The sequence below is a fragment of the Macrotis lagotis genome, chromosome 6 (genome assembly GCF_037893015.1).
Source record: "Macrotis lagotis isolate mMagLag1 chromosome 6, bilby.v1.9.chrom.fasta, whole genome shotgun sequence".
NCBI classification, from domain to species: domain Eukaryota; kingdom Metazoa; phylum Chordata; class Mammalia; order Peramelemorphia; family Peramelidae; genus Macrotis; species Macrotis lagotis.
In genome coordinates, this window is record NC_133663.1 from 32,776,381 (window position 1) to 32,803,615 (window position 27,235).

The 27,235-nt window shown below is 41.9% G+C and overlaps 1 protein-coding gene across 1 annotated transcript in view; it reads left to right on the forward strand.

Annotated features, from left to right (window-relative positions):
* Positions 1–27,235, forward strand: part of FNDC3B (fibronectin type III domain containing 3B) — a 351,337-nt gene that overhangs the window by 217,227 nt on the left and 106,875 nt on the right. Inside the window, exons 5-6 of the mRNA XM_074190931.1 lie at positions 8,564–8,807; positions 9,390–9,683. Of these exons, the coding sequence (XP_074047032.1) occupies positions 8,564–8,807; positions 9,390–9,683 (538 nt within the window). The remainder of the gene's footprint in view (positions 1–8,563; positions 8,808–9,389; positions 9,684–27,235) is intronic.

Below are 27,235 nucleotides of genomic sequence, written 5' to 3' on the forward strand. Positions count from 1 at the left end.
ATAGTATTGCTTATGAATATCTTCTTATTTCTTAATGATATGCATCCCAATGAGTTTCTTTTGGTCAAAGAATGGCAAGAACATAGAGATGGCCTTACTGAGAAAATACGTTTAAATTTGGATTTGACTCAATTTCAGAGTGCCAACTTTATCTCATTTTAGGCAAAAGACAAATATCCCTGTGGGAGAAAATATTGTGCTAAACAGTATCAGACACTTGAAGACAGTAATTATGTTTCTTTGTGGTCTCCTTTTCTCTAGTTGGAGCATTCCCACGTCCCCCCACTGATCCTCCTATGGCATGGCAGGTGGAGAGCCATTCAAAGTGACTTGCCCAGTGTCACCCAGCCATTAAGTGTCCAAGATCAAATTTCAAACTTGGGTCTTCCTGACCCTAGCCCCACTTCACCTCCTTGTTGCTCCACTGTTTAATTTGGTTTTATTGGCTTGCCTTCATATGTAATTGATATTTCTCCATTGTCTGGGAACTGGAAAGAGGTGGAGAAAGCAAAGGAGGAAGTTAGTGTCCATTTTCAAGAATATTAGTGGATATGAGTTGAGAGATGGAGGGCAACTACCCTGATGGGATCTTATTGTGTTTTACTCCTCAGCTCCAAATCCCAGCCCTTTACTTCTCTAAAGAGATAAGGAGACAGAAAGAGAATTGGGCAAGGGAGAAAAGTGGGAGGCTGGTTCTCTTCGGTTGCCAGACTTTGTTTTCCTAATGCTCCCCAAGAAGGTCATTTAGATGCTTATGGTAGGAGGAGGCTGGTAGGTTGACTTCTGGGTTGGGTTCCCCACTTTGTTCCAAACCCATTTTAGAGAGAAGCTCTGAGGATATAGTTAAAGATGGGAACCTGGGAGCACAGTTTGCAGAGCATGCCCTCGATGCTGCTTACTCTTGAATCGTTGGCCACTTTTGGGAAAGGACAGCATAAAAGTTGTTGGAGCGTAGCTTTTCATTGTCTTTGAGCTCACTTGAATTACCCATCCATATAAAGGTTGGGTTGAGAAGAATCTGGACAACTCATCTGCTGGAGCCACAGACTTAGGGCCATCCTATTTTTAATCTTCAGTGGAACAGAGTACATTCCAGTGGCTCCAGTCTGCTTCAGGCAGGAAATTCTGATGTCTGGCCTAAATCCCCGACCCCTCCAAAGTTTAGGAAAGCTTAGACAGCTGCCTTCCATCCTTCATGCCATATCCCCTAATAAGCTTGAAAACGGTCACTAATTTCCTTCTTTGCATGTTCGTTCTCTCTCTCTCTCTCTCTCTCTCTCTCTCTCTGCCTCCCAGGAAACATAGAAACTGCCCCCTTGAAGCCATTTTTGCTGAGATTAATTATTTGTATTCACAATGCCTAGCGAGGGTCGGTGCATGAAAGAAATTTCATAAAAAAGCTTGTTGATTGATTAATACAGAGTTTTGAATGAAAGCCCATTGACGTCAGTATTGGACGGGAAAAATGTTTGAGCAGAAGTGTTTGACTTAGAGATTTTATTTGCCCTGGCTTTAGGTTGAAAATTTAAGATTAAAAATAGATATATTTAAGCAATGATTGTCAAGGCTTTGAATCCTGGCCCTGTGGTTTGCTACCAGTGTGCTCTCAGTCATATTATGTCATCCTTTTGGGTTCTTAGCTTCCTCGTCTATAAAATGACAAGGGATTGGCCTCAATGGCATGAGGACCCTTCCAGATCTGGAATTTCCATCCTTTCCACTGTTCTTTCTCCTTCCCAACCTCTGGTATTGTGATCTAAATCTCAGTTGATTATCAGCTAATTCAGGGGAAATTGATAATTGACAATTAAGGCATTTTTCTTCATTTGTTTGACAAGTTGCATATTTAATATTTGAAGATTCCCCAGGGTTTCTCTGTCCCCTTTGCTCTGCCTACGCCAAGCCATAAACTCATACCCTAGCTATGGTAGCCTCCAGACCCAACTAATGCTCCCAATCAGAAGGACTGGTCACCTCTGTCCCTTAGTCATTGCCAGAGGTTGTGGCCTAGGTTGGAGAGCTTTTGTCCTGAAGTCGCCTCTCACAATGGGCATGACCATGCCATGGGGCCTTGAAACTACTCCTTAGCAATACTAATAAAAATTAGAATAATAATTAGATTTTCTATAACACTTTAATATAACAAGGTTTGCAACTGATTTACCCATGTGACCTCATTTCATCCTCCCTTATTCTTCCCAGTTCACAGATGAGGAATATGAAGTCCTATCCAGTCTAATCCAATCAATATGTATTAATTTTTAATGCCAGCACTGTACTAAACAATGGCAATACAATTAATAAAAAGAAAGACTGTAATATCTGCCCTTAATTATTTTATAGTATAAAGAGTAAAAGATGCAAAAGATCAAGTGACTTAATTGTCTGAGGATTGATTTGAATTCAGGTCTTCCGGACTCTAAATCCAACACTTGATCCATCATGTCAACCAGCCTCCACTCACTGCTCGCATCCCTGCCTCCCCTGTCCCTGAAGTTGTCAGTATATGAAGATCATTTCTGATAGATTTGATGAAAAATGATGCATGAAGGCATTTCAGTCATTCATGAATCCTTAGGTTGCAATGAATAGTACTGTATTTAAGAAATGATGAATGCAGAGAAGACTCAAAAGAATTCTATGACCTGATGCGAAGCCAAGTTAGCAGAGGCAAGAGAACGATATTCACTGTGACTGCAGAAATGCAACCACAAAACTGGCATCTTGCAAGATTAGAGAGACCAAGCTTAGCCCCAAAGAAGGGAGGGCAGAACCACATACCTGGTCTCCTTTGTAAAGGTGTGAAGGGAATGCATTCATAGGCAGGAAACACTGCACGTGATGCCAAAATTTTTTAATATATTAATTGATTTTGCTGTTTTTATTTATCATCATTTTTTTTAGATTCTTTTTTATAAGAAATTACTTTCTTAGAGAGTTGGGGGTGGGGGAGTATCAGATGAAATCTCGTCAACATCAAAAGAAAACTATCAATGAAAATCCTTTTGTTTTTTATTAATGACCCATGTGGAGGCATTTAACTCATAAACACCTGCACTGTTAATGGGTGTTGTCATAAAAATCAAGTCAGAACTTTTAACACTTAACTATCAAAAGCTGCCATAAAACTTTTAGCATTAAATTAAATACAGCATATTCCTTGGGAAAGTTGCAATGCTTCAAATTGGGGAAAATCTTCTCCAACATATAGTACTATGTCTTTTCTTTTCATTTCTTTTTTTTTTTGCAAGGCAGATGGGGTTAAGTGGCTTGCCCAAGGCCACACAGCTAGGTCATTATTAAGTATCCAAGGCTGGATTTGAACTCAGGTACTCCTGACTGCAGGGCCAGTGCTCTATCCACTGTGCCACCTAGCTGCTCCTAGAGTATGAAGTCTTATTGAGCTTCAGTAAAATTCTGTTGACAGAATAATCCCCAGAATCGATGTCCAAGGTTGCTATAAGCCAAGACCCTACAGAAGCCCATTGTTCCCAATGTCTGGTCCTTTTCAAATGGACCAATTCCAACTACAGAGCATCATCCCTCCAAATGAGCATTGAGGGCAGCCTCCGGGACACTGTCCTTGGCAGAAGGGTTACACAGACAGAATGTATACAAAGCTGCAAGAGATTATTCTGGTCCATGTCTTCCTTTTTATATAGGGCAAAATGGATCCAGAGAAAGTGGTCAAGGGACTTACCCAGGGTCACTAAGGTTTCAATTCATCTTCTGCCTCCTGGCTTCTAGCTCCTCAGAGGATGTGAGATCAACTCCTGGGCTAATGGGTCTGGATCCAGATAGGAATCCAGCATTGAGCAGTCACCAGTAGAGAATAGACCTTCCCTTAATATTTACCAGTTGATTGATTGATCTCATGTCTTCACTTCACACATTAGGTAAGCAAGGCTAAGAAAGCTTATAGGTGACCAATGATAAATATTGGCTGCGTGATTAAGATCCTCAGATCCATCAGTGACATTAATGTCTGTAGCCCCTTCTCTTCAGAGTCCCTGCCTACAGGAAACATAGCCCTTTCTTTCTGGTATAAATATTTCCTGTGCCATTATCAGCCTTATTTGATCTTTCCAAAATGCCACAGGCTGAATCTTGAATGAGCCTTCTGATCTCTCTCTCTGGCTTAGATTATTCACTGATGATGGCAGAAACAACAACACCTGGATAAAGAGAGTCTTTCTGTCTTCCTCCTCTCTTACCCCCCCCCCCCACTCAATTTAGGTGACTCTTCAAAGGCATTAAAAATTGTACTGTTCTTTACTCTTCTCAGTCATGTCCTGCTCTGGGTTCTAGAAAGAAATGGCCTAAAAATACCATCAACATGGGTTCTGGTGCCCAGATAAATGAAAGTCCTATTTTTATTCTCAAATTAGAAATCATTCTTGTCCAGGAGATTCTGAGATGTCTTTTAAGCCTTTGCTTAATTAAATTTTGAAGATGAAAAGATTTTTTTTTCCTTTGCTGATGAAAGTTTTAATGCTACAAGTGCCTGTCACTTTAGAAGGTGATCTAGGCAAAAGACAAGTAGAGTTGGCATCTCATTACAAAATCGTGCCTAGATAATATTTCTCTTGAATTCAAACCAAGGGAGGCTCCCACCTTACTGCTAGATCTCATTTTTTGTTTCTGGGGCAATATATCTCAGACTGGAATAGAACTGGTCCATCAGGAGGACTCAAAAGAGGACTTTACAGAAATTTTAAACAGGGAAAAGCCTATTTAAAGGGTAGGGAAGCTAAATAGCACAGGGATAGCACACTGGCCCTGCAGTCAGAAGAATCTGGCTTCAAGTCTGGCCTCAGACACTACTAGCTGTGTGACCTTGGGCAAGTCAAAAAGGACTTTTCCCCTTCCTCTTTGAAAAATAGTCATGTGGATGTGTATACACATACACACACACACACACACACAGACATACTCACACTCGTAATTCAATTTATATAATATTTTATTTCCCCAATTACATATAAAAACAATTTTAGATATTTATTATTTTACAATTTTGACATTAATGCCTGTAGCCCATTTGATATTAATGTCTGTGCTCCCTCGTTCCTACCTTTTCTCTCTTTCCAACCCCCTCACCAAGAAAGCAAAACAATATAAATCATACATGAGCAGTCATGACAAATCATATTTTCATATTAGTCATATCGTAAAAGGAAACAGACCAAGAAAAAAGAAAAATAGTGTTTAAATAAAAGAATGCTTCAATCTACATTCAGACTCCATCAGTTTTTTTCCTTTGGAGGTATAGCATTTTTCATCATGAGTCCGTCAGAATTGTCTTAGATTATGGATTAGAATAGCTGTCATTCACAACTGACCATGTTATGCTGTTATTGTACTACAATGTTCTCCTGATTTTCCTTATTTCACTTTGCATCAATTCAGCTAAGTGTTTCCAGGTTTTTCTGAGTATCCTGCTGTCATTTCTTATAGCACCATAACATTCCATCATAATCATAGATCGCAACTCCTTTAACCATTCTGCAATTAATGGTCATTCCCTCAATTTCAGTGAATTTTTCTGCATCTTTACCAATGTGACCTTTTCTGATTTTAAGACATTTTTTTTTCCTTCAGGAAATTTTTGTATATCTTTTTCCATGTGGCCAATTCTCCTTTTTTAAGGAGCACTTCTCTTTCCTGGATTTTTTGTTTTTCTTTTACTTTTTGATCTAATCTGTTTTTGAGGTGTTAGTTTCCTCACAACGTTTTGGATCTCCTTTACCAAACTGTTGACTTTTTTCGTGATTTTCTTGCCTCACTATCATTTCCTTTTTCAATTTTCCCTCTATTTCTCTTATTTGATTTTTAAAATCCTTTCTGTACTCTTCCAGGGGACTGGAGTACAATTCCCATTTTCCTTCAAGACTTTTCATGTGGTATAGTTGTGACTCTTTTGTCATCTTCTGGGTTTGTTTTTTGAACTCACCTGTCACCAAAGTACCTTTCTTTGGGCAGGTGCTTTTTCCTTTGTCTGTTCATTTTCCCAGTCTATTTCTTGACTTAACTTTCAGTTGGACTCTGCCCTGGTGGTAGAGAGGACACTTGTCCCAAACTTCCCAGTTTTGGGGGTGGGGGGGGTGTTTGGTTTGGTTTGAGCACCTGTTTTTGGAGCCAGTTCTGGGGGGGGGAGAGTCTTAAGTTTTTACTTTTTCCAAGATGGTATGATCTAAGGTGAGGTATAAGATAAGCTGATGACAAATTCTTTTATCTACGGTGAAACTGTGACCAAGATCTCTGCTTCCCTGGTTCTGTCTCTGGGGACTAGTGCTCCTCCCTGGAGACTGTGCCAGATCCTAGGCTGGGCCATACAACAGATCCTGCTCCCAGCCCACAAAGGGTTCCCTGTAATTTTCCAGTCCAGTAACATCTGTGGGCTGAGAGCCCCAGAGGCCTCTGTGACCTCTGCTGGTTGAGTTGGCCCCATGTCTGCTGTATATTTTCTGGGGTGCCTGTATGGGTGAGGCTCTGCCAGACAGTGCTTCTCTCTGACCTTGATATAGGAGATACACCTTTCTTATTGACCTTGTCAAGTTTTCTTGGGCTGGAAAATTATTTCACCCCATCCTTTGAGAATTCTGCTTCTCTGAAATTTGCATTGAGGTTTTATTTAAAGTTTCCTGGCAGGGAATTTGGGGAGAACTCAGAAGAGGCCTTGTCTTTTCTTCTCCACATTGGCTTCACCTTCTCCCCATAATCTTTTTAGTAATTATTTCAGTTGAGGCAGCTTCAGGGAGACAGCATGAAATAATATGATATATGGAGGCAGATGATCTTAGTTTGAATTTACGACTTGGGGTCCTTACACAGTTCAGGCCCTCAGCCTTGTTTTCCATTTTCTCATCTATAGAGAAAGTGAGTTGGACTAGATGATGTCCAAGCAAGCACCTCCTCCAGCTCTAATTCTCTAGATTCTAAAACCTAATTGAGACATTCATGCATTCATTTATTCATTCATTCATTCATTCATACAAGAAGAATTTATTGTAAAGGGCAAGATCTTATACTTGATGTTTAGGATTCAAAAACAAATAGAGGGAGTAGAATCCTCAGAGAATTTGCCTTCTCCCTGAGGAATACAAAATGTACGTAGGTGAGGAAAGACAGTAGATTATTCCTTTATTCATTTCTCTGGTATGCTTACAGGTTGGTCACTTAATACATTCATCCTAAATTGCTCTTGATTCAAGGACGGAAAGAAGACACATCTAGAATTATAAATTTGCCAGGAAAAAGAGCTGTGTCCTTCAAATCAAGGCCAGAAAAAGATGGTTTTCTTTGATTAGGATCTATTGAGGCAGAGATCCATTGACCCCCCCCCCCCCAAGTGAATATGGTGATTAACCAGAAAAGCCATAGAGTATGGCTTAGAATAGAGGTTGCAGGTGAGTAGAAATGCGTGGCTAGTTCTGAGAGTGGAAGCTGAAACCATGGATGGGACCCTCTCTTCTGATATGGAGAAGAAAAGGCAAGGACTCTCCTGAGTTTTCCCAAATTCTCTGCCAAGAAATTTTAAATAAAACCTCAATACAAATTTCAGAGAAGCAGAATTCTCAAAGGATGGGGTGAAATAATTTTCCAGCCCAAGACAACTTGAGAAGGTCAGCCTCTCTCTGGGGAGAAGATAGGCAGATGGAAGAAGAACCAAGCACAAAAGTCTTGGAGGCTGGAGGAGAAAGAGGTGACTCAGAATGAGAGAGACAGTAAGACCTAACACTGCAAGGGTTCACGTAAGCCAAGAAACTAGCAAGTTAGCTTCAAGGGTGGGACAGTGAGGAAGATGACTTGTTAAATTCCTGTTGACTGGATCAATGGTATTTTCATCTGGTCCTGAGGCATTTGTTGATGACCTTTCCTAGCACACCAGTAGGTGTGAACCATATTTCAATAGCTTAAAAAGAAGTAAGTGGGTGGTGAGAAGACTCTCGTGGGGTAGGACCATCCTTCCCTGCCAAGATTTTCTGTTCTCTGTTAGTCACTGTAAAACTAGCTTATGAGTACATCTTCTGATTATTAGTTTATCTTTTAAAAATGCCATTATCTAGCAGGATAATTGGAGTTGGGAAGCCCTCCCTTTTCACTCTGCCTCAAACTTTTACTAAGACCTTGGGCAGTCTCCTCATCTGTAAAGTGGAGGTCCTAATCACACTTTTGTAATTAGCTTTCCAGGATCAGGCGAGATAACCCTTCAGGATGCTTTACCCACTTCAAGGTGCTTTTTATTTTTTTTTTAGGGTTTTTTGGCTAGGAAGTGGGGTTAGGTGACTTGCCCAAGGTCACACAGCTAGGTAATTATTAAGCGGCTGAGACTGGATTTGAACTCAGATCCTTCTGACTCCAGGGATAGTCCTCTATCCCCTGTACCACCTGGCTGCCCCAACAAGGTGCTTTTTAAATATTAACTATTTTTATTGCTGTTTTAATAGCAGAATAAGTGAGTAAAACTTAGTGCTCTAAGTAGAGAGAAAAGATAAGGGATAGAAAACTAGTCTCTTGAAAGCATTTGCTAATGAATATTTCCTTTTTCCTTCCTCTGTAGGTGATCGAAGACAACACAGGAGTCCGCCGAGTGGTGGTCACGCCCCAGTCTCCGGAGTGCTACCCTCCCAGCTACCCCTCGGCCATCTCTCCAACCCATCACTTGCCTCCCTACCTCGCTCATCATCCTCATTTCATCCATAACTCACACACGGCTTTCTATCCGCCTGTCACAGGACCTGGAGATATGCCCCCCGGGTTTTTCCCACAGCCCCATCTTCCCCCCACAATATATGGAGAGCAAGGTGAGTGGGGCTGTGCTGATAGCCACGGCTGTTTTCAGTTCAACTTATGTCAACCTTGGTTTCTCAAGCACCTCCTATATGCAAGTCAAACAGACCCTGTAGGCAAGAAGACCTGAGTTCAGATTTGACCTCAGATACATAATAGCTTAAAAGACTTCTTACCTCCATTTCCTAAACCATAAAATAATAGCACCTATCTCCCAGGATTGTTGTCATGATCTTACTTAAGCACATTTAGCTAAGTATTTCTCCCATGTGTAGCCTCTAGTATGATGCTTGGGACACAATAAGCATTTACTAAATGGCTGACTTGTTTCTCAATCTATTCTTCACAAACCGTAGACCTAGGCATCCAAGATTTAGCCATCAAATCAAAAATAGCCCTTGCCCTCAGGGCACTTACCGTCTTCTCCAGGAAGACAGTGTCTAAACCCAGTCAACCCTGTGGCTTGCATCTAGTGGGTACTTCCTTGCATTGAGTTGAAATAAGTACAATGAGGTCATTTGAGGAGGGGGGAAAGCCCTAGCCCCTGTATGAGACTCTCAGGCTCATTTCAGTGAGCTTTTCTTTCTCTGTTGCAGAAATCATACCACTATATGGAATGTCCAGCTACATTACAAGAGAAGACCAATACAGTAAACCCCAGCACAAAAAACTGAAGGAACGCCAGACCGACCGCCAGAATCGTCTCAACAGCCCCCCTTCTCTCTACAAAAGCCACCTGAACAACTGCACAGCTGTCTACAATGGCTACGGCAAAGGTCACAATGCTGGGAGCAGTGGTGGCGGGGGAGGTGGCGGCGGGGGTCCCGGCCTCAAGAAGGCCGAGAGGCGAGCAAGAAGCAGCCCCAAGTCCAATGACTCTGACTCACAAGGTAAATCTTCACGTTAACTTCTTTTTAAAAATTAAAACTTTATTTTTGTTTATGTTGTTTTCATAAAACAGATACATAGATGGATATTAGGAGAGAGAGAGAGACAGAGAGAGAGATGGATGTATGAATTGATGTGATTGAAGATTAATAGATGTATCTATTATACATAGATTTATCTATGTCGTCATACCTACACTGATCTCTATACCAGTATCTGTCAGTATCTATGTCTATATAGATTTCTCTGTGCTGTCACATCTACATTGATGTCTATATTGGTATCTTTACATCAGTATCTATATATCCATGGATTTATCTGTGGTCCTATATGTGTCTACATAGATGCAAACAAATAGACATATCGGTATGAGCAGGTGATTGTTTATAATGAATAAAGAACTTACCTTGGAGTAAGAAAGACCTAAAGTTAAAGTCCCATCCTGGGCACCCTCAAGCTGGGTGATTCTCATATCAGATGACTTCCTAAGGCTCTCAGGTGTCCATCAGGAAAGGAATGGGAAATAGTATTGATGTAAAACAGAAGGTCTCAATTTTTTTTTTCTTAGGATGATCATTTGTAGACAAGTTATTCTTTTGTTTTGGTAGAGAGCAGTTTCACACCGGGAGTTGCCTCTCCTTAAATCCATATCTCTTTTTGACATATATGTGTAGATGGTGTTGTCTCTTGTGCCCACCTCCCACCACCACCACTACCACACACACAGTCTCATATACACGCAAACATTGACTAAAAATCATTATCTTATGAAAAAAATACCCAGTAACTCTTCTCTAAATTTCTATTGACAGTTAGCATGCTTGCTCCAATATATTTTTTAGCATGGGAACAATATTTTAGTAGCCATACTTCATAGCAGGCTACATTTCTTTTTTTCTTTTTTTTGGGGGGGGGTGTCACTTGTTCTGTATCATATCTGCTCCTTGTGATCTCAGTTAATTAAAAAATGTCAGAGAGCATTTTTACCTTGACATGGTCTCTCCTTTTATGATCCAAGCCCGAAGATGTGGATCTAGTCCAGGCTAAAATAATTAGTCTTCAGCAGAAAATGGGGCACGTGGATGACGCCAGGTAATTAGCAGATACCATTCCTTCTAGACAGTTCAGGAGAGAGAGCTAATCTAGAGAAATAGACATTTATTTCTATTTCATTTCAAACCTAATTCTTACTTGATTCCATCTAAAAAAAAAAAACCAGAGTACTTTCTATCATAAGAAGGATATAATTCTTTGAAAAAGACTTTGAAAAGGACTTTATGTCCTTTGCCCCTCAAAACAACCCTCAGAGGTAGATGCTGATATCAATCCCTTTTTAGAAATGTGGAAACTGAGGCAGACAGAGGTTGTGACGAGCCTCAGATCCTGCGCCTGGTAGGTATCTGGGGCAAGATTATAGCTCATTGCTTGCTGATTCCCATGTTCTGTCCTCCACACCTCTTGGTGTTGACAAGAGAATACTGACATGTCCGGTGTATTGTAGACAGGAGACTTTTCAGGCTTGGTTTGGACCTGACAGTCACTGCTTCCTTGTTAACCCCCTTCCAGAGGGTCAGTAAGACATGTGGTGGTTTTCTGCTGGAGGGATTCTGGCCAGGGTGCTCTGAAACTTAGATTCTCTTCTTTTGGGTAGAAACCACTGGAAGTCCCATTGGACTCAAAGCAGCTGTTCTCCAGGGTCTGATTATAGTTTGGATAGGAAAGAGTTGGGTTTTTTTCTTCTTCAATTTTTGCGAGGCAATGGGATTAGATGCCTTGCCCAAGGTCACACAGCTAGATCATTATTAAGTGTCTGGGGTCATATTCAAACTCAGGTCCTCCTGGCTCCAGGGCCAGTGCTCTATCCACTACACTGCCTAGCTGCCCCTCTGGTGTAGGGGGTCTTTCCATGCCCATCCTCCCAGGGGTTTTTTTAGATCAGACCCTGTCCTATTTCCCATAAACATCAGCCTCACCTAAATGAGTTGCTGTTGTGCATTCCTTATAAACAAGGTCCTGGAGCAACTTTCAGGTAGATGGCCATATTTTTAAGGAGGTGTAATTTTTAGACCAAAGCAAGCAGGAAAGTCAGACTTTGTCAAGGGCCAACTTTAAAATTAATGTCCTCAGAGGTATCACTATTTTTGTACAATGGGAAATTTACTTTAAAATTAGCATCCTGGGGACATTCCTATTTTTACAACGAGAGGACGCCCAGGCTGAATGGGGAGGATGTTCTCCCTCCCCATTGTCCCTAAGGATTTCAATCCTTGAAGAAAGCCAGAATGGTATCTTTGGAACTTGAGAAGCCTACAATTAATATAGAGATGAGAGTTAAGAATAGCAAAAATAAGCTGCTTCTCCTCCAGGGGGCCTCCTGCCTTTTCGGCCAGGATGCCCTTGGCTACGGTCAGATTCTCCATGATGGGAGAAACTCAAGGAGATCGACTGTCCAAGACTTTAATTTGCAGAGGGGGTACAGATCGGCACTGGTAGAGCAAGTGCCCTCCTGGGAGTCCCCTTAAGTCAAGAAACCTTATTGGGGTATCTGTGTTAAGTCCTAAGGCTAAAATAAAAGGGTATGAACAGTCATTAAAGAACTCATCATTTAATGGCTGAGACCATGTGCAAACTGTGAAAAAATCGTAATTCTAGGGTGGTTTATTGGGGGGTGAGTGGAGGGAAGAAGGGGGATGGATTCCTATCAAATCATATTAACTGGGTTTTTATAAGCTGACCAGTTCTTAGCTACTTCTATATAATATTTGAAATAATAGGTCATCCTCTTACCTGCCTTGGAGTGGGTCCACCTTTAAGCGTCTGGGCACTCTTCTTGTGTCTGATAAAACTTTGACGTTTTTGGAAAGGTCAAGGGCCTGAAATGTAATTTCTGACTTGGAGTAGCTCCTCTTGGTTGGAGTTGATAAATATGGAGGTCAAGTGGCCTCTTGTCATCTCTGGGCACTGCTAAGCCTGGCTGGAGACAGTGGGGTTCCTAGAGAGCCATGTCACCCCAAAAGCAAGACTTGAAGATACTCCTGCTGCCCGGGTCAGAACAGGAAGCTTGGTGGCCTCTGGGGCTAGAAAACAGAAGCCCAGAATTTCAGAACTGAAAGGGTCCTCAAGAGGGAAACTAGTCCAGCTCTTTAGGTGAATTGCTTCAACCCTTCAGTTGAGTTGGGCTTTGGTCTTTGGGGATGACAGATGCTGAAAGAATGATTGTTGGATTATATTGAATGTTGCAGTCCTCTCTTGTGGGAGGCCCTGTCCTGGAGGCTGATCAATAGAAGGCTGGCAACACAAGGAAAAAGAATGAAGCAATCTCTACGTTATGGAGCCTATGTTTGAATGGAGATCTCCATAGGCATGGATGGAAATTGTGGACTATATAAATAGGAAGTGAATGAATGTGTATGTGTAATTGTGAATTATGACAATTGATAAATGCAATTATCTATATAGTCACATATTTCTACAAAAATAGTATGATCCAGGAAGATATTAAGATTAGGGTTATTTTGCCTCTTTTCTAAAGGTTAAGATGTGTCAACAAGACTAGAGGTGAGGGGATACAGCAAAGGAAAGTTTCAGGAAAAGACATGGGCAATTTGAGGAGATTTTCGCTAGAAGGGAGACTCAAGGGGATCTTTAGAAAGTGGCTCTTGGGGGTGGGTCTCAATAGATGAATATGGAGGAAGAGGGATGGCATAGCCAGAGGAGAAGGCAGAGGAATGCTATGAGCCAAGTCTGGAAATGAGATCCACGGGACCTAGGGTGCCCTCGTTTTTTATAGAGGAGGTCAATGGGAGTCAGAAATGAAGCCTCTTCTCCAAGGTCACATACCTTGCAAGTGTCTGAGGACTTGAAGCCAGGTCCTCCATTCCAACCCTTTAACCACTGAACTACCCACCCTCTTGTGTCCTTCATTTTCCTCATCTGTACATTGGGAAACTTGGACTTGTGGCCTCTAATTTCCCTCTTCTTAATATTCAATGACTTATGATAAGAGAAATGTTTAATACAAGTTTTTTTACAATGAAGAATTCTGTTTTACTAATAGATAACTGGGTGATTCTCTGCCAGATTCAAGTCCTGCCTTTTACTCCTATTAACATTATAATAATGGATCTCCTGGCACTTCTCCCAGGTGACAAATTACAGGTCCTCATTTCTGGGGGGGGCAGATTTCAACAGTGTAAACCCCCTCGATGGATGAAATTTCACTTACAGATAAAAAAAAAGAATGTGTCCAGAAAGTGGTTGGGATTCCTCCCTTTATCTGGATGGTCCTTTGGTAGAGATAGGGCGGGGGGGGGGGGGGGGGGGGTCACCTTTGTCTTCTCATACTGCTTAAGTCAGAATTCCTCTGCTTCATTGGAGTGACCCACTGCCAGAGACCCTCTCCTCCTGAGGTCTGCTTGTGTCCCCATTCGACGGCCTCCCTCCTGCATCTGTAGACCCTGGGAAAGTCCGACCTGGGCCCACCTGGGCCTTCTTGACACTGGGTCCCTTTGTTTCCCATGATGGCAGTGGATGTTAATAGGGATTGGAATGTCGGCGTTGGAGACAAAGCCTCTCTTTGGGCAGATTTCCTTGTGCCAGCTTGCTGTAACAGATAACTTCAGTATTTTTTTTCCCTACTCTTTATATTAGAAAATCAAACTGAGCTTTCTTTTCAATATCTCTCTTTTGTCTGTTGTATTAATTATTGACTTCCATCTTCATCTGACTGGGAAGTCCTGGGCAGTTCTGGATGGTGGCCAGTACCCTGGTCAAGGTATCCACCTGCTCAAGAGGCAGGAAAACTTCCTTTTATCTACTCCAAGTGTTCGCAACATTCTTTAGTGCTGCCAGTGGGGAGTCCTGAGCCCTACTGGCTGCCTGGAAAAGCCTATGGACTCCTCAGAATAAATGTTACTCAAAATATTTTTAAATGCGTGAGACTACAAAGGAAACCAATTTTTAAAATAATGTTATTAAAATAGTTGATGAACACCCTCCCCAGTCAAGAACCCTGAACTTCCATCATGAATTCTCTGAACTCCATTGGAACAATGAACATCCCCAGTTGGATGTTTCATCTCAAGGTTGACTTTATTTGAGGTAAAATTCAAGCCTTCCCCACCTTTAAGAGCAAAAATATAACAAAAGTTGAAGAAAGTTTAAGACAACAAGGAAATCATTAAAAGTGAGCTCGGGCCTCTTGAGTTTTACTTCTCCCCACCCTTCATACAGTCTACAAACGAAAACAATGTGAACAGATCAGACAATTTTTAGACAGAAAAATGATCAGAACAGACAAAGCATTCTCTTTGGTCAGAAGATGGGCAGGTAATTACCACCCTTAAATTCATTTTAATTTAGGTCATCATCTTCATCCCCCAGCTCTTATGATCTTGAGTGGCCTTGGTTATAGATTTGGGTTGACTCCATAGAAAAGGGAGAAATAGCCAATAGAGAATGAGAGTAGATGGGTAAAGAATATACTGAACCACAATTTGGAGAGAACACAGAACACAGACACAGGAAATGGGAAGGGGACAGGGAATTCCATTACCCCAGTTGCAGTTGTCTTTGTGTTCCCATTAGATTAACATTTTCCAAAGGGAAAATCTTCTCTAACAGGACAGGGGGGGGAAATAAAAGACTTATTAATTATAATCTTGTGGTCAATGGGCCTTTTACTGGGTTCTGAAATTTGAATAAATCTCCATTTCAATAAGTCTCTCATTCATTTCCTTTTTGCATTTTTCATTAGTCTTGCAGGCTACAAGCTACTCATTCCTCTCAAACCCTACATGTAGAACCAGTTTGGACAAATGAATAAAAAGAAAGTTCAGACGATTCATATTATATACTATTTCATATGAAAATGGTATTGGTATTTCAAGGCTCTCCAAGTTGTCATTGGTAATTGCTCCGTTGGCCTTTAGAACCATGGTAGTATTTCATTAAAACTTTAACTTAATAAATGTCCCTCATGCCATTTCTATGGAATCCTGTGGAAGATAGCCTTACATTTTTATTTCTCTAAGGAGGCTGCATTTGGTTATTGCTAATTTACCATGAATTATCCAAGTACTCTTGGACAATGACCCAGCTTTACAATATGATGCCATTCTTTTTTTCTTCTTCTTCAATCTCTCTTTAAAATCTATCTTACATGGTTTAGGAGATAATATAATGTACTGTAGTCTGCCCTGATGAGATACATTTGGAGTTTTGAACTCTTCTGTGTATTACATTTTTGGAAGGTCATTAATGAGTTAGAAAGTATTGAGAAGAAGTCAACCAAGATGACAAAGAGGCTTGAGTCTTGGCTAAATGAGCATCCCTTAAAGGGACTATGGGTGTTGGAGGTGGATCAGATAAGACTAGAGACTCTATGAAACCCACTTTGAAGCAACGAAGTAGACATTCTGCTTAGCCCCCCAAGAGCAGAATGAGGTGATTGATGTAGTGGATAAAGAATTAGATTCAAAGTTAAGAAGTCCCAGTTTCAAACCCATACTTCCTTCTGACACATTTGTGACTCTAAACCACTTACTTACTTATTAAATTCTGCCTTATTTGGCATCTGTAAAATGAGGAGGTCTATTCAAAATGGTACCCTTGGAGTCCCTCTGCCTCTAAGATCTTAAAAGTAACCAGTGAAGTAAATTGAACTTGATAGAAGTTCCAGATTGCAGGAGGCCACCTCTAGAGGTAGACCAGTACGGAGGACCTTCTTTGGCTCTGCTTCAGAGAGATCTGAGCGGATGACTTTGGGACAGCCCTTCCAAATCAAAGCATGTAACTAGAAGTTTCTTGGATAAAGGCCTCTTTCCCATCAGAACCTCCCTGAGATAGATAGATGTTCCCCAATCAACCCAGACCTCCAATGATATACAAGGAAAGAGAGCCAACCATTTTCTGTTGCTTGTTTGGAGCACACACCAGCCTGTCTCTGACCTCATACTTACCTTTACCAATACTTCTGATGCCACAAGTTATGAAGTCAGAACAATCCTTAAACAGAGGGATGGATGGGCCCAACCACACTTCAGGTTCACTCAGTTTCTTAAAACTGCCAGGGTTTTGCCAAGCACAGTTTTATTAATATTTAGTCTCTGGCAGAGATGTATCTCATGGAATTCTCTCCAGATTATTCGATGAGGCTCCAACACCAACATCTCCCCCCCATTTCTCTCTCTCTCTCTCTCTCTCTCTCTCTCTCTCTCTCTCTCTCTCTCTCACACACACACACACACACACACACACACACACACACACACACACAATGTTAAAAACCAGGAACTGTTTAGATTCAAGGCAGCATCTCCACAGGATGCCATCTCTCAATGAGGTGGCAGTGAGGCTGAAGAAACCAAGAATCTAGGGCTATTTTACTAGTGACTCCATTCTCTGTGGGCAGGCCCTCAGGTTCTCACTCCGAGAAGGAGCTGAAGCTAGGTGGACAGACTTTGAAGACCACTGCTCTACCCATTAGAACATGGCAAGCCATGGTCAAATGTCCAAACCTTATTATAATGTGAGGTTATTGAGAACGATGAATGTTTGTTGTTATTATTGTGTTGTGTGTGTGTGTGTGTGTGTGTGTGTGTGTGTGTGTGTGTGTTGCTGGAGATTGTGATGTATGGATAGTTTTTCAGCATGCAGTATTATGCCAAGTGATCCAACCCTAATCTGGATATCCAACCAATGGATCCAAGACTTCCCTCCTAATATAATTAAGAAGTCAGTGGATTGCTAGTCCATGGTAGATTGGGGTGTGTGTGTGTGTGTGTGTGTGTTTCAAAGCTGCGGTTGGACGTCCATTGGGCCACCGCAGGTTCATCCTCCTCTCAGGGAAGTAGGTATTGTTTCCTTGAAGTGGTCGTGAACACCTGTTTGTGGCTCCCCTCTGGTTTCAGTGTAAGAAGTAGCTGCCATAGACAGGTGGTATGAGAAAAGCCATTCTGACAGCTGTGCTCACAACAACAACAAAAACAACAAACACTTCTCGTTCTCAGAAACCTCGTATTATAAGAGAAGTTTGAACATTCTACCGTGGCTCACTATAATTAGTAAATCATCGTGTTGGCTTAGATAGATCAGTGGTCTCAAAAGTCAATGCACCTGGCTCTATCTTCTTCCTCTTTAAAGGAGACCCTGAAAAGCTCAAGCCCCACCAAGAGACTTAGATTCTGAATCTGGAAAGAGGAAGGGACCTCTTGGGGGCAAAACATGTGGACCTTAAAGCACTATTTCAATGTGACTGGTTCTTTTGAGGTTTCAAGAGCGGTCTTTTCTATAGAGATGTGGAAAAGACTGAAGTTCGAGAGTGTGAGATGAAATTAAGAAGGTAAACAAAACAGGTGTGCATCGCAGAAAGAGAAGACCTCGATGCCATTTTGTAGTAGAGAAGTAAATAGGGTGTGTATTATTCATAGGTAGGTAGGCAATTTCCTGGAAGATAAAAATATTACTCACTTTACCATAAAGTCATAAAATACTCCTAAAATCTTTGGAGAGAATTGTAAAACAAAATAGCATACTTAATGATGCATAAAAGTTTAGACATAAAAGGTGAATTCATCTACTTTGTAAAGCTGGTTACAATAATAATTATTAAAAATTGAATATAGTCTCTTTCTTTTGCCCTTTTTATATCACCTTCATTTCCAAATATATCTTTCTACTCCCCTATCCAGTGAGTCATCTCTAATAACAAAGAATAAGAGAGAAAAGAGGAGGAAAAATTGAGTAGTTGACTAATCATTCTTTTAACAGTTTTTCTATTCATAAATGTACCACCCCTAAGGATAATTGGACTTACTGGGGGGGGGGGGAGACATATCCTTTGTTAGTACAGCTATGTTTGGCCAACTCTGGTTGGAAAAAATGATTGAAGAACAGGAAGGCGAGACTCTAAGCTAAAGCCAGGGTTGGGGAGGTTTCAGAGAGCCTGTACCCTAACCCAGGTAGAATACAAGAGATCACTGATTATTAGCTGTACAATTCAGATCTGCTTTTCTCCCAATGAAATGGAAGAATACTAGAGATCATTGATCATTAGCTGTATAATTCAGATTTATTAGACTCTCCCTTCCAATGAACTGGGAGAATCCTAGGGATCATTGATCATTAGCTATATAATTCAGATCTGTTAGACTTTTGTTCCCTCCCAGTGGACTGGGAGTCCCGAATTCAAATCTCAGCTTCACATCTTGCCTCTTGGAGTTATCTGGGAGGTGGATATCTCTAGAGCTTTGCCTCAGAGACCCCTTTCAGCTCCATTCTGTTCTCTGTGGAACTCACCTCCTTTGTTCTTTTGAGGCTGAGATGAGATGATAATACTTATCATGCTTTGCCAACCTTGAACCCTCAGTTTCAGTATTGATGAGGTTATTCACCACAGAATAAGCCTGTTAATGAAGCCACAGTCAGGAAGGGCTGCCCGAGATGCCTTGGGTGCCAATGGAGTAATGAGGCGCACCAGTGGAGGTGTGAGCCATCAAGCCCTGGCAATGGGAATTCCTAGGCAGAGTTATCCTGGATTTTGAATTAAGGCTTGTTCCTAGAAATTCTGTTTCTCACAATGAATTAATTGAAGCCTATTTGAACAAGGACCTGTAGCAGAGACTCTTCCATGTTATGTTTTAAGAGTTCTGCTCAGTTACATGGGTCTTTAAGGGTGATCAGATGCCCCAGCCTGCAATCTCTGCCCCCCTTGCCAAGCATTTTCTCTGGCACAACGATTGGGTGCCGGTCTTTCTGTTCCATTGATGGCTACAAATGTTCTCTCACTGGTTTCCAAGTCACTTCAATGCATGAGATGGAAAATGGAAAAATAAAAGTGGCAGAATTGGCAGATTTAAGTTCATTTCCTGTGGCCCGGTAGCTGCATTTTAAAATAGTAAACGACAGTGGCATTCTAAACAGCTATTAGTCCAGAATTGAAAGCCCTGTGGCCGCTCCTCCTACGATGTCCATCTCCAAATAGCAGCTGCTCAACAAAATTATTAAGCACCTCCTGTTTACCCTACCCTCACAGAACTCACTGCCCAATAAACTATAGCCTGGATTAATTGGACAGGGAGAGCCTGAACATTAAATGGACATTAAATGAAGGGATTCCTATAGAAGATGGTGCTTTAGCTGAGAAAGCCAGGGAAGCCAGTAGTAATCGGACGAAATAAAGACCTCTGGTTTTAAAAAGTGGCTCTCATTTCTGCCTGTGAGTCTTTGGGACATGGGAGAGGCCAAATGAGACTTGGGTTTTTTTTTTTTTTGAGTATTCCTCTTTTTTCAAAAACTAATTTTAGTTTTAATTCTTTGAAGAACATGTTTCCTTATTTTGCTCAAGTTGTCATCTGTCTGTATAATTTCACCTGTAAATAGCATGAGGGAACGCTGATGCTACGATGCTGACATGTGTCTTCCTTCTTCCCTCTAGAGCGGGGCCTATTAGGAGTCTGGGCACTGGGGTTTTAAGTAATTTTATCAATGAATTTCAGTATAATTGGTTTCTCTCATCATCTTACGTATTTTATTTTAGGCCTTTCACAACATTCTGAGATGGGATTGGTAGGTTTCAGTGCTTATACACACACACATACACACACTCACACAGACACCACAGACACATGCAGACACCACACATTTAGTAACACAGGTACAGGCACACACTCTCACATACATATGGACACACAGAGACATACACACACAGTAACACAGACACACACTCATACAGACACACACAGACATCAGTTACACGCACACATACAAGCTCACACCACACACACACACAGTCACGCAGACACAGCTTAGAGTTCAAGGGCAGGAGGAGCATGGGCCACAGCTGTGCAGATGGGCAGTTGCAACTCCCTCCTTTTGCATCCTTCACCCACCCTTCCCTCCTCACCAGTTCTCATTTCCTGTCTTGTTTCCAGTTGTTCTCTTTTCTCTCCTAGTTTGGTTCAGGGGTAACACTTCGTCTCTGGAGTCAGAGGACATGGGTTCAGATCTTCCCTCCCATTCTCCCTTTGATCACTGACACTCTCCATCACCCTTCTAGTCAGATGAGGGGGGCTTGACTCGCTGCCCCCTGGGGTCCCTTTCAGCCCCAGATCTGTGACCCCAATGTTCTCCCTGTTAGCATCAAACTTGCCTTCCATTGAAGGTGTGCCCTCCCACAGACCTCTCTGGGGTACCCCACATCTTGGATGGGTTAGACTCAGCCACCTCCGAGGTCCTCGCCTGAGAGTCCATCCCCTTAATCACTGGAGTATCAGCTGAATTTTCTAAATGACTTCTTGTCATATTTTTACATTATAAATGACCAAGTTTCTTTGGGGTGGAGAGGAAGTTTGATTCCTTTCCTCTGTTGTTACTGTGGGGTAAACATGCTATCCACGGCCCCACAGAAAGAAGGGAAGCAGCAGGGTCCCCAGAGGAGGCTGGTCCTGTTCCTCTGCCTCCTCAGCTGGATGGCCCCACATGGAACCACAATGGGCTATTCTCGCCTGCCCCATGCAGAGCGCCTCTGGCCATCGTGAGGCCAGCCTGCATTGGAGCCAGCTAGCCACTTACTTTTTCTGTAATGGAATGTAAGCCTCCTGGGGCTAGGGACTGCGTCCCCATTTGAACCCCTTAACACAGTGCCTTGATGCCGAGTAACTGCTTGATAAAGATTTCCTTCCTTCCTTCCTTCCTTCCTTCCTTCCTTCCTTCCTTCCTTCCTTCCTTCCTTCCCTCCCTTCCTTTCTGCCCCTGACTTTGCCCACATCCTGGAGCACTTTGTCTTCTTCAGCCTCCACCACTGGCAGCATTCCTTCACCTGTTATGTCACACACAATTGATTTTTCGATAGGTTGGAATTCATTTCATAATAAATGCTAAATAGTGGCACTGTAGTCCTGTCTTCCAGTAACTTGCTCCCAGGGAAAAAAAAATTACCAGAAGCTTCGGCTCTTCATTCTGGCATCCACATAAATTACCTTTGCATCCATTACACCAGACCGGTTGAGGCGGGACTTCAATCTGAATGCTATAATAAGGCTGCCTCTAATCTGTTGAAAGCAAAGGGAATTAACTTTGGTTTTTAGATTATGTCCAGATGAGTATTTTCTCCACATTATTATTGGTGAGATTATTGAAGATTGGTGTCATCACTTAGGAGACAGATAAATATAAAAAGTTACTAGCTTTCCCTAAATCCTCAATCAGTAAGAATTGACCGAGGGTCTAGTTCATATCTCATGTCCTTGAAGCCCCTTCTGACCCAGACTGGTTAAATCATTTAATCTTTCTGTTTCTTGACCAGTGGTATCAAATTCAAAAAGAATCGGGAGCCACAAAATAGTGCCTTGGTTTCCCTCTAGGTCACATATTTGACTTGGTTTCAAAATATAATGTTATGTCTAGTTGATCATCTTTCCCCTTTTTTTACTCACTCCTTCCCAGATTCATTTCATCTGACTGGGGAGTCTTGTGGATCTCATGGGGCCAGGGGCTTTGTGTTTCGACGCTGAAGCTCTTGGTCATTACCTGAGACCACAAACAATGGAGAAGTTCCCAACCTGTGGTGATAAGGGAAGTTTCCTCATCTTGGCATTCTCTGGGAAGCCCCAGCTCCTGACCCTGACCCTCAACCCTTTTCCACATGTTGATTGATTGATTCATTTCCCTCCAAAGATTTCAGTAATTGACCAAACAACATTTATTAAACATCCTGTGTCCTTTGTAGGGTAGTGAACTCCTGGGGAAAAAAGGGCGACCCCTGGCGCCCTGGTCACCTCAATCCTTCATAGGAAGACACAGAATGCACATGAATAAGGATGTATTAATTTCACACCTTTCTTTGAGGCCATCTGGCCTAGTGCCCTTATTTTATAGCTGAGAGACCCATAGAAGTCAAGTCCCATACCTAGGGTCACCCCTAGGTCCTCTCCCTGCATCCCTGACCCTCTTTCCAGTGTACAACACTATCTGCCATCATAGTCTCAAAGGTCTAAGACCTTCGAGTTTGCCTCATCCAACTCTGTCATTCCTTCAAACCCAATGTGGAAAGACAAAAGAGAGCTGAAGACAACTATACCCAATTGCTTATTGCATGTCTTGTCGTTCCTTAGACCCGTTGTTTCAGGCACCTGCCAAGGCACAGGAGGCTCCGTAGCATCCTTCCAAACCTGAGAATGGCTCCCTCCAGCCTACCAGGCTTGGAACTTCACACCTGCCTGTGAATTCTCTTTATCTAACTTTTTTACTAGAAACTAGTATTTTTTTAAAAAAAAATCAATTCTGGCAGCAAACTCAAAATGAAGTTTGGATGAGTCCTAGGTTCTCATGGAATCACATAACCCAACCTCATTCAAAGGGATTAGGGAACACAGCTGGGGAACAGATGCAGTACTGATGGGGAGAGTTCCAAGGTCGCTGGCCGCCCACAGGCTTCTTCATTGGCTCATTTCATTTTCCTTCCTGGAACATCATCCCAAGGTTGTCATGATTGATTCTTTTGGGGCATAGATGGTAGTCCCTTGCCTCGGTGGGTAATTTGCTCTTTGATTGTCCACAGAGAAGCAGTAGATGGGGTATTGGGCAAACTGCCAATGACTCTTTGTCCTTGAGTTCTGAACTCCTTTGAGTTCAGGCCTCAGTTTACTCATCTGTAGGACAAGACAACTTAGATAGTCAAGTAGACAAACATCTGTGTTTGTAGTTAAAATGACCTGAGTTCAAATTCACTATCACAAACGTTATTATCCCCATTTGGGGAGTGTTCCAAGAGGACTAGCACCTCTGGTGTGGGGGGCTGCTGAGCCCTCTACCTTTGGTGTTCACCTGCCGCCTGGCTCTCACGTATAGTCCCCAGAAACTATAGTTTGTGCAGTGGCCACACCCTAGTAAAGTATCTTGGCCAATGGGCCAAGGTTGAGGTGATTTAAGTTGATGTCTCGCCCAAGCTCATGAGGACTTCTGTTGGTGGAATGGGTGGATAAAAACAATCTGTCCCATCAACCAAACTGAGGCAGGTACTGTGAAGCACTCGGACATGGAAGACACCAAAGTCATACACTGAGTCCCAGACCATTCCCTATTGTCTTGATTTTGGGCTTGCTGTTGGACTTCCAATGACTCAGGAAGGGAGTAAGGCTGCCATGTTGGTCATGAACAAAATAACCTTGAGAATGAGCTTTTAAAAAAATTACTTTATGTTCCAAGGACAAAGTCAAGTCATCTGGAAGGGTCCATTCTCCTAGCTGCCTTAGCTTTGTGGCCACCTGCTTCCAGATTTGCTCTCATTACTGGGGCTCCCCTCTACATTCTCACACAGTGAAGCAGCTTGGGCCAGCCATCTGGGGAGTCACGCCAAGGCTCCCAGGATTAGTGACTTTGTTTTTCAGGTGGTGCTGGACCTCGGACAGCTGCGGCCAAGGTTCCAACATAGCCTCTATTCTTCAGGAACAACAGCAGGCCTTTCCACTGAAGCCGCAGTCAGCTGCAAAAATATTTGAACATGTGGTTTGGAAGCAACTGCTCCAGAATATATGGCGTTTCAGCCTCCAAACATCCTGAATTGTATATTCATGGATGTGGACAGGGGGAGTGAAGGTCAGGAACGATGAAGCTTTGAGAATCGAATGACCTTCCATCAAGCTCTTTGGTATGGGCCCAGAATTGGGTTTGACTAGACTCTCTGGCCAGCTCTCAGGCTCACACTAAGTGACTTTTTCTCTATCTTTCTCAAATGGACTTGATGTTATTGGATATTCTACCCAATTTTTCTGCTTTGTTTCCAGGGAAGTTATTTTTTTATAGGATCATAAATTTAGAGTTGGATGGAAGTCATCTCTTCTAGTCCCCATCTGCAAAATGAGAGGTTTGGAATAGACTACCTTTGAGTTGAGGAAAAAAGTAAAAAGAGAAGTCAAGAAGAGCAAGAAGGGAAGGGAAAATAGAAAAGAAAGAAAAAGAGGAGGAAAAGATGGGAGAGAAAGGGAAAGGTGGGAGAGCCAGGGTGGAGGTTCTTCTCAGTGATGGAAAGTGGGCAAAGAGACTTGACAGACCAGAAGTTCAGATCCAGGGTTTTGACTCTGGATTAGTTTTCATTTGTAACATCCTTCCTTTCAAGTATTCTTACTATTGCTTTCTACTGAGAGACCCCATAGGTCTTAGGGAACTTTTCTCTTTCTTCTATCCTCCCATCCCTAGAAAAAGTGACATCTGACAGTTAAATTTACCTAAAACTCATTCATTTGCCTAGTTTTCATGCTTGGCAAGACTTTTTAAACTAATTGAGTTATGTCATAGTTTTGCTTATTTGGCGGATGGGTAGTAAGCCTTGTTGTAAGTGGATTTGTCTAGGGTCACCCCACTAGTAAGTGACTGAGGTCAAATTTGAACTCAGGTCTTTTTCACTCCCAGCTGCTGTTGACTTGGAATAATTGGTATCTATGAATTACAACATAACATATTTTAGATTCCATTAATGAAAATAAATAGAATCACATTGAAATAATAATTTTCTTTTACCATTTACCATTCCCTTTAGTATCCAGTATTTCATCTGAAAAATTGAACTCCATAGGACTACCCAGTCATTTAATTGCAGTGGTCAATGAACCTGAAAAAAAAAAATCCCTTTCTGCCTATTTGGAATTTGGAGGTTGGGATTTCATTCTTATAATTCAAATCAATTCAATTCAAGGGGTAGAGGATCACTGCCTGAAATCCTTCAGAAGAGTTGTATAGCTGAATCATTCTATGATGAGCAAGCCCTCCTTATTCTGCCTCCTGGATCCTTTTGGCTTTTTCTGGTCTTTAATATGTGTTTCAAGTTGAGTTTAATGAGAAGGAGGAGGAAAGTGGAACAATGATTATCCCTTGATCAAGGAAATTCTCATGTTCAATTCTGAAGTTAAATAAAGCCAATTGCTGTGGGCTGAGCATTGAGGAAGGGGTTGAAGGTGAGTCCTCAACCATAATGTCTTTGGAGGAATGGTGACACCTCAGAAGGCCTGGCCTTGTACACATAATGACTTTTAAAAAAAAAATTATTAATTGAAGGCACTGCTAAATTTCAGCTAGGAGTTAGAAAAATAGAGGTATCACTTTTGCTCCATTTAAGTTCATGAATCTCCACCCCCCAAATCTCTCCCAAATTTAGGTCTTTGTGACCACTAACAGCAGATGGAGAGAGCAGCAGAGAGCTAATGAGCTTTTCATGTTATAAACTCTCTCCAACCTATGCTTCCCACCCCCCACATCCCTCCATACCCTTGAGTTTGGGCAGAAAAGAACCTTGTGGAAATAACCCATATTCAACCAAATCTTCTTTGTGAAATAGAAAATTATAGAAAGCATTAATTAGGTCCAAGTTCTGTGATCCACACCTCTAAATTTACAGTGGTCCATCTACAAGCCCTTATTTTCCAAAATGAGTTTCAGTGTTGACAAATTATCTGCCACCCTAAGAACTCCCTTTGGCTGATCTGTGGCATCAGAGCCAAGTCATCTTCTCGTGGTGGTTGAGAACCAATTGGGTCCTCGTTGTAAAGTCATTCTCTTTTTTGCCTTTTTATTGTAACTCACTTGATGATTTTCCTGAGTTTGTTGCCAAGAAGTTTGTTAGTTTTGGCCTCAGAAATGTATAAATTCTCACCAGATATAAGTCTTCCTTGTGGTTCATTTAAAATGTGCAGACTGATTATTCTTCTGGGCAAGTAGGTAGATTTGCATGGATTTTGTTATTACTTTTTCAGTTTGGTCAGTGTAATAATATGACTGGTCCAATGATTTCTTGCTGACCTTTTGGTGATGGCCTCATGCCCCCAACCTCAGCACCTTAAATGAAAACACCAATGGGCTGACCCCTGCTCATCCCCTCCTTAACTCCCACTTCTTATGCCAGTATCAGGAAAAGTAAGCTCCCTCTTCTCTTGTATGGCTCACCATATCCCATATCAGATTTGGGTTGCTTGCTACCTTTTTATAGCTTTTATCAACAAGAGGCCAAGAAATGTCATGGATAGAACGGAGAGTAGCCAGAAGTCCCGAGCTCTCTGCTTTGGTTAGAATATGGCGGTGGTGGTGGTGAAGTTGATGTGTGTATGTCTGTGTGCACACACGTGTGTGCCCCTGCACTCCTATGGCTAGTAACCATCAGTAACCATCTGATCCCTGAGAGCCTGTTTTCTTCACATTGAACTATCTCAATGGTTATAATAAGAAATAGCTTTCTAAGCCTGTTTTCTTATGTGTAAATGGGGATATTTGAATGTTGTCTGCACAACTTACTGAGATGGGAAATGCTTTGTAAATGGTATTATTGTGATTATATTTGTTTTCATTTTTTATCTACCTTGATTTCCCCTCTTTGCTTCATGTTGCTTTATACTCTCTTCCCTCTTCTCCAGCTTCAGTGTCCCCTGTGCTTAGGTTGGCCCTTTACTCATTATTTTTTGTTTGGTCATTTCAGTTGTGTCCAACTCCTTGCGACCCCATTCTGAATATAAATGTAGTGTGGGCAATTCCATCCTCTTATGGAAAACTAGTTTGGTAGGTTTGTAGA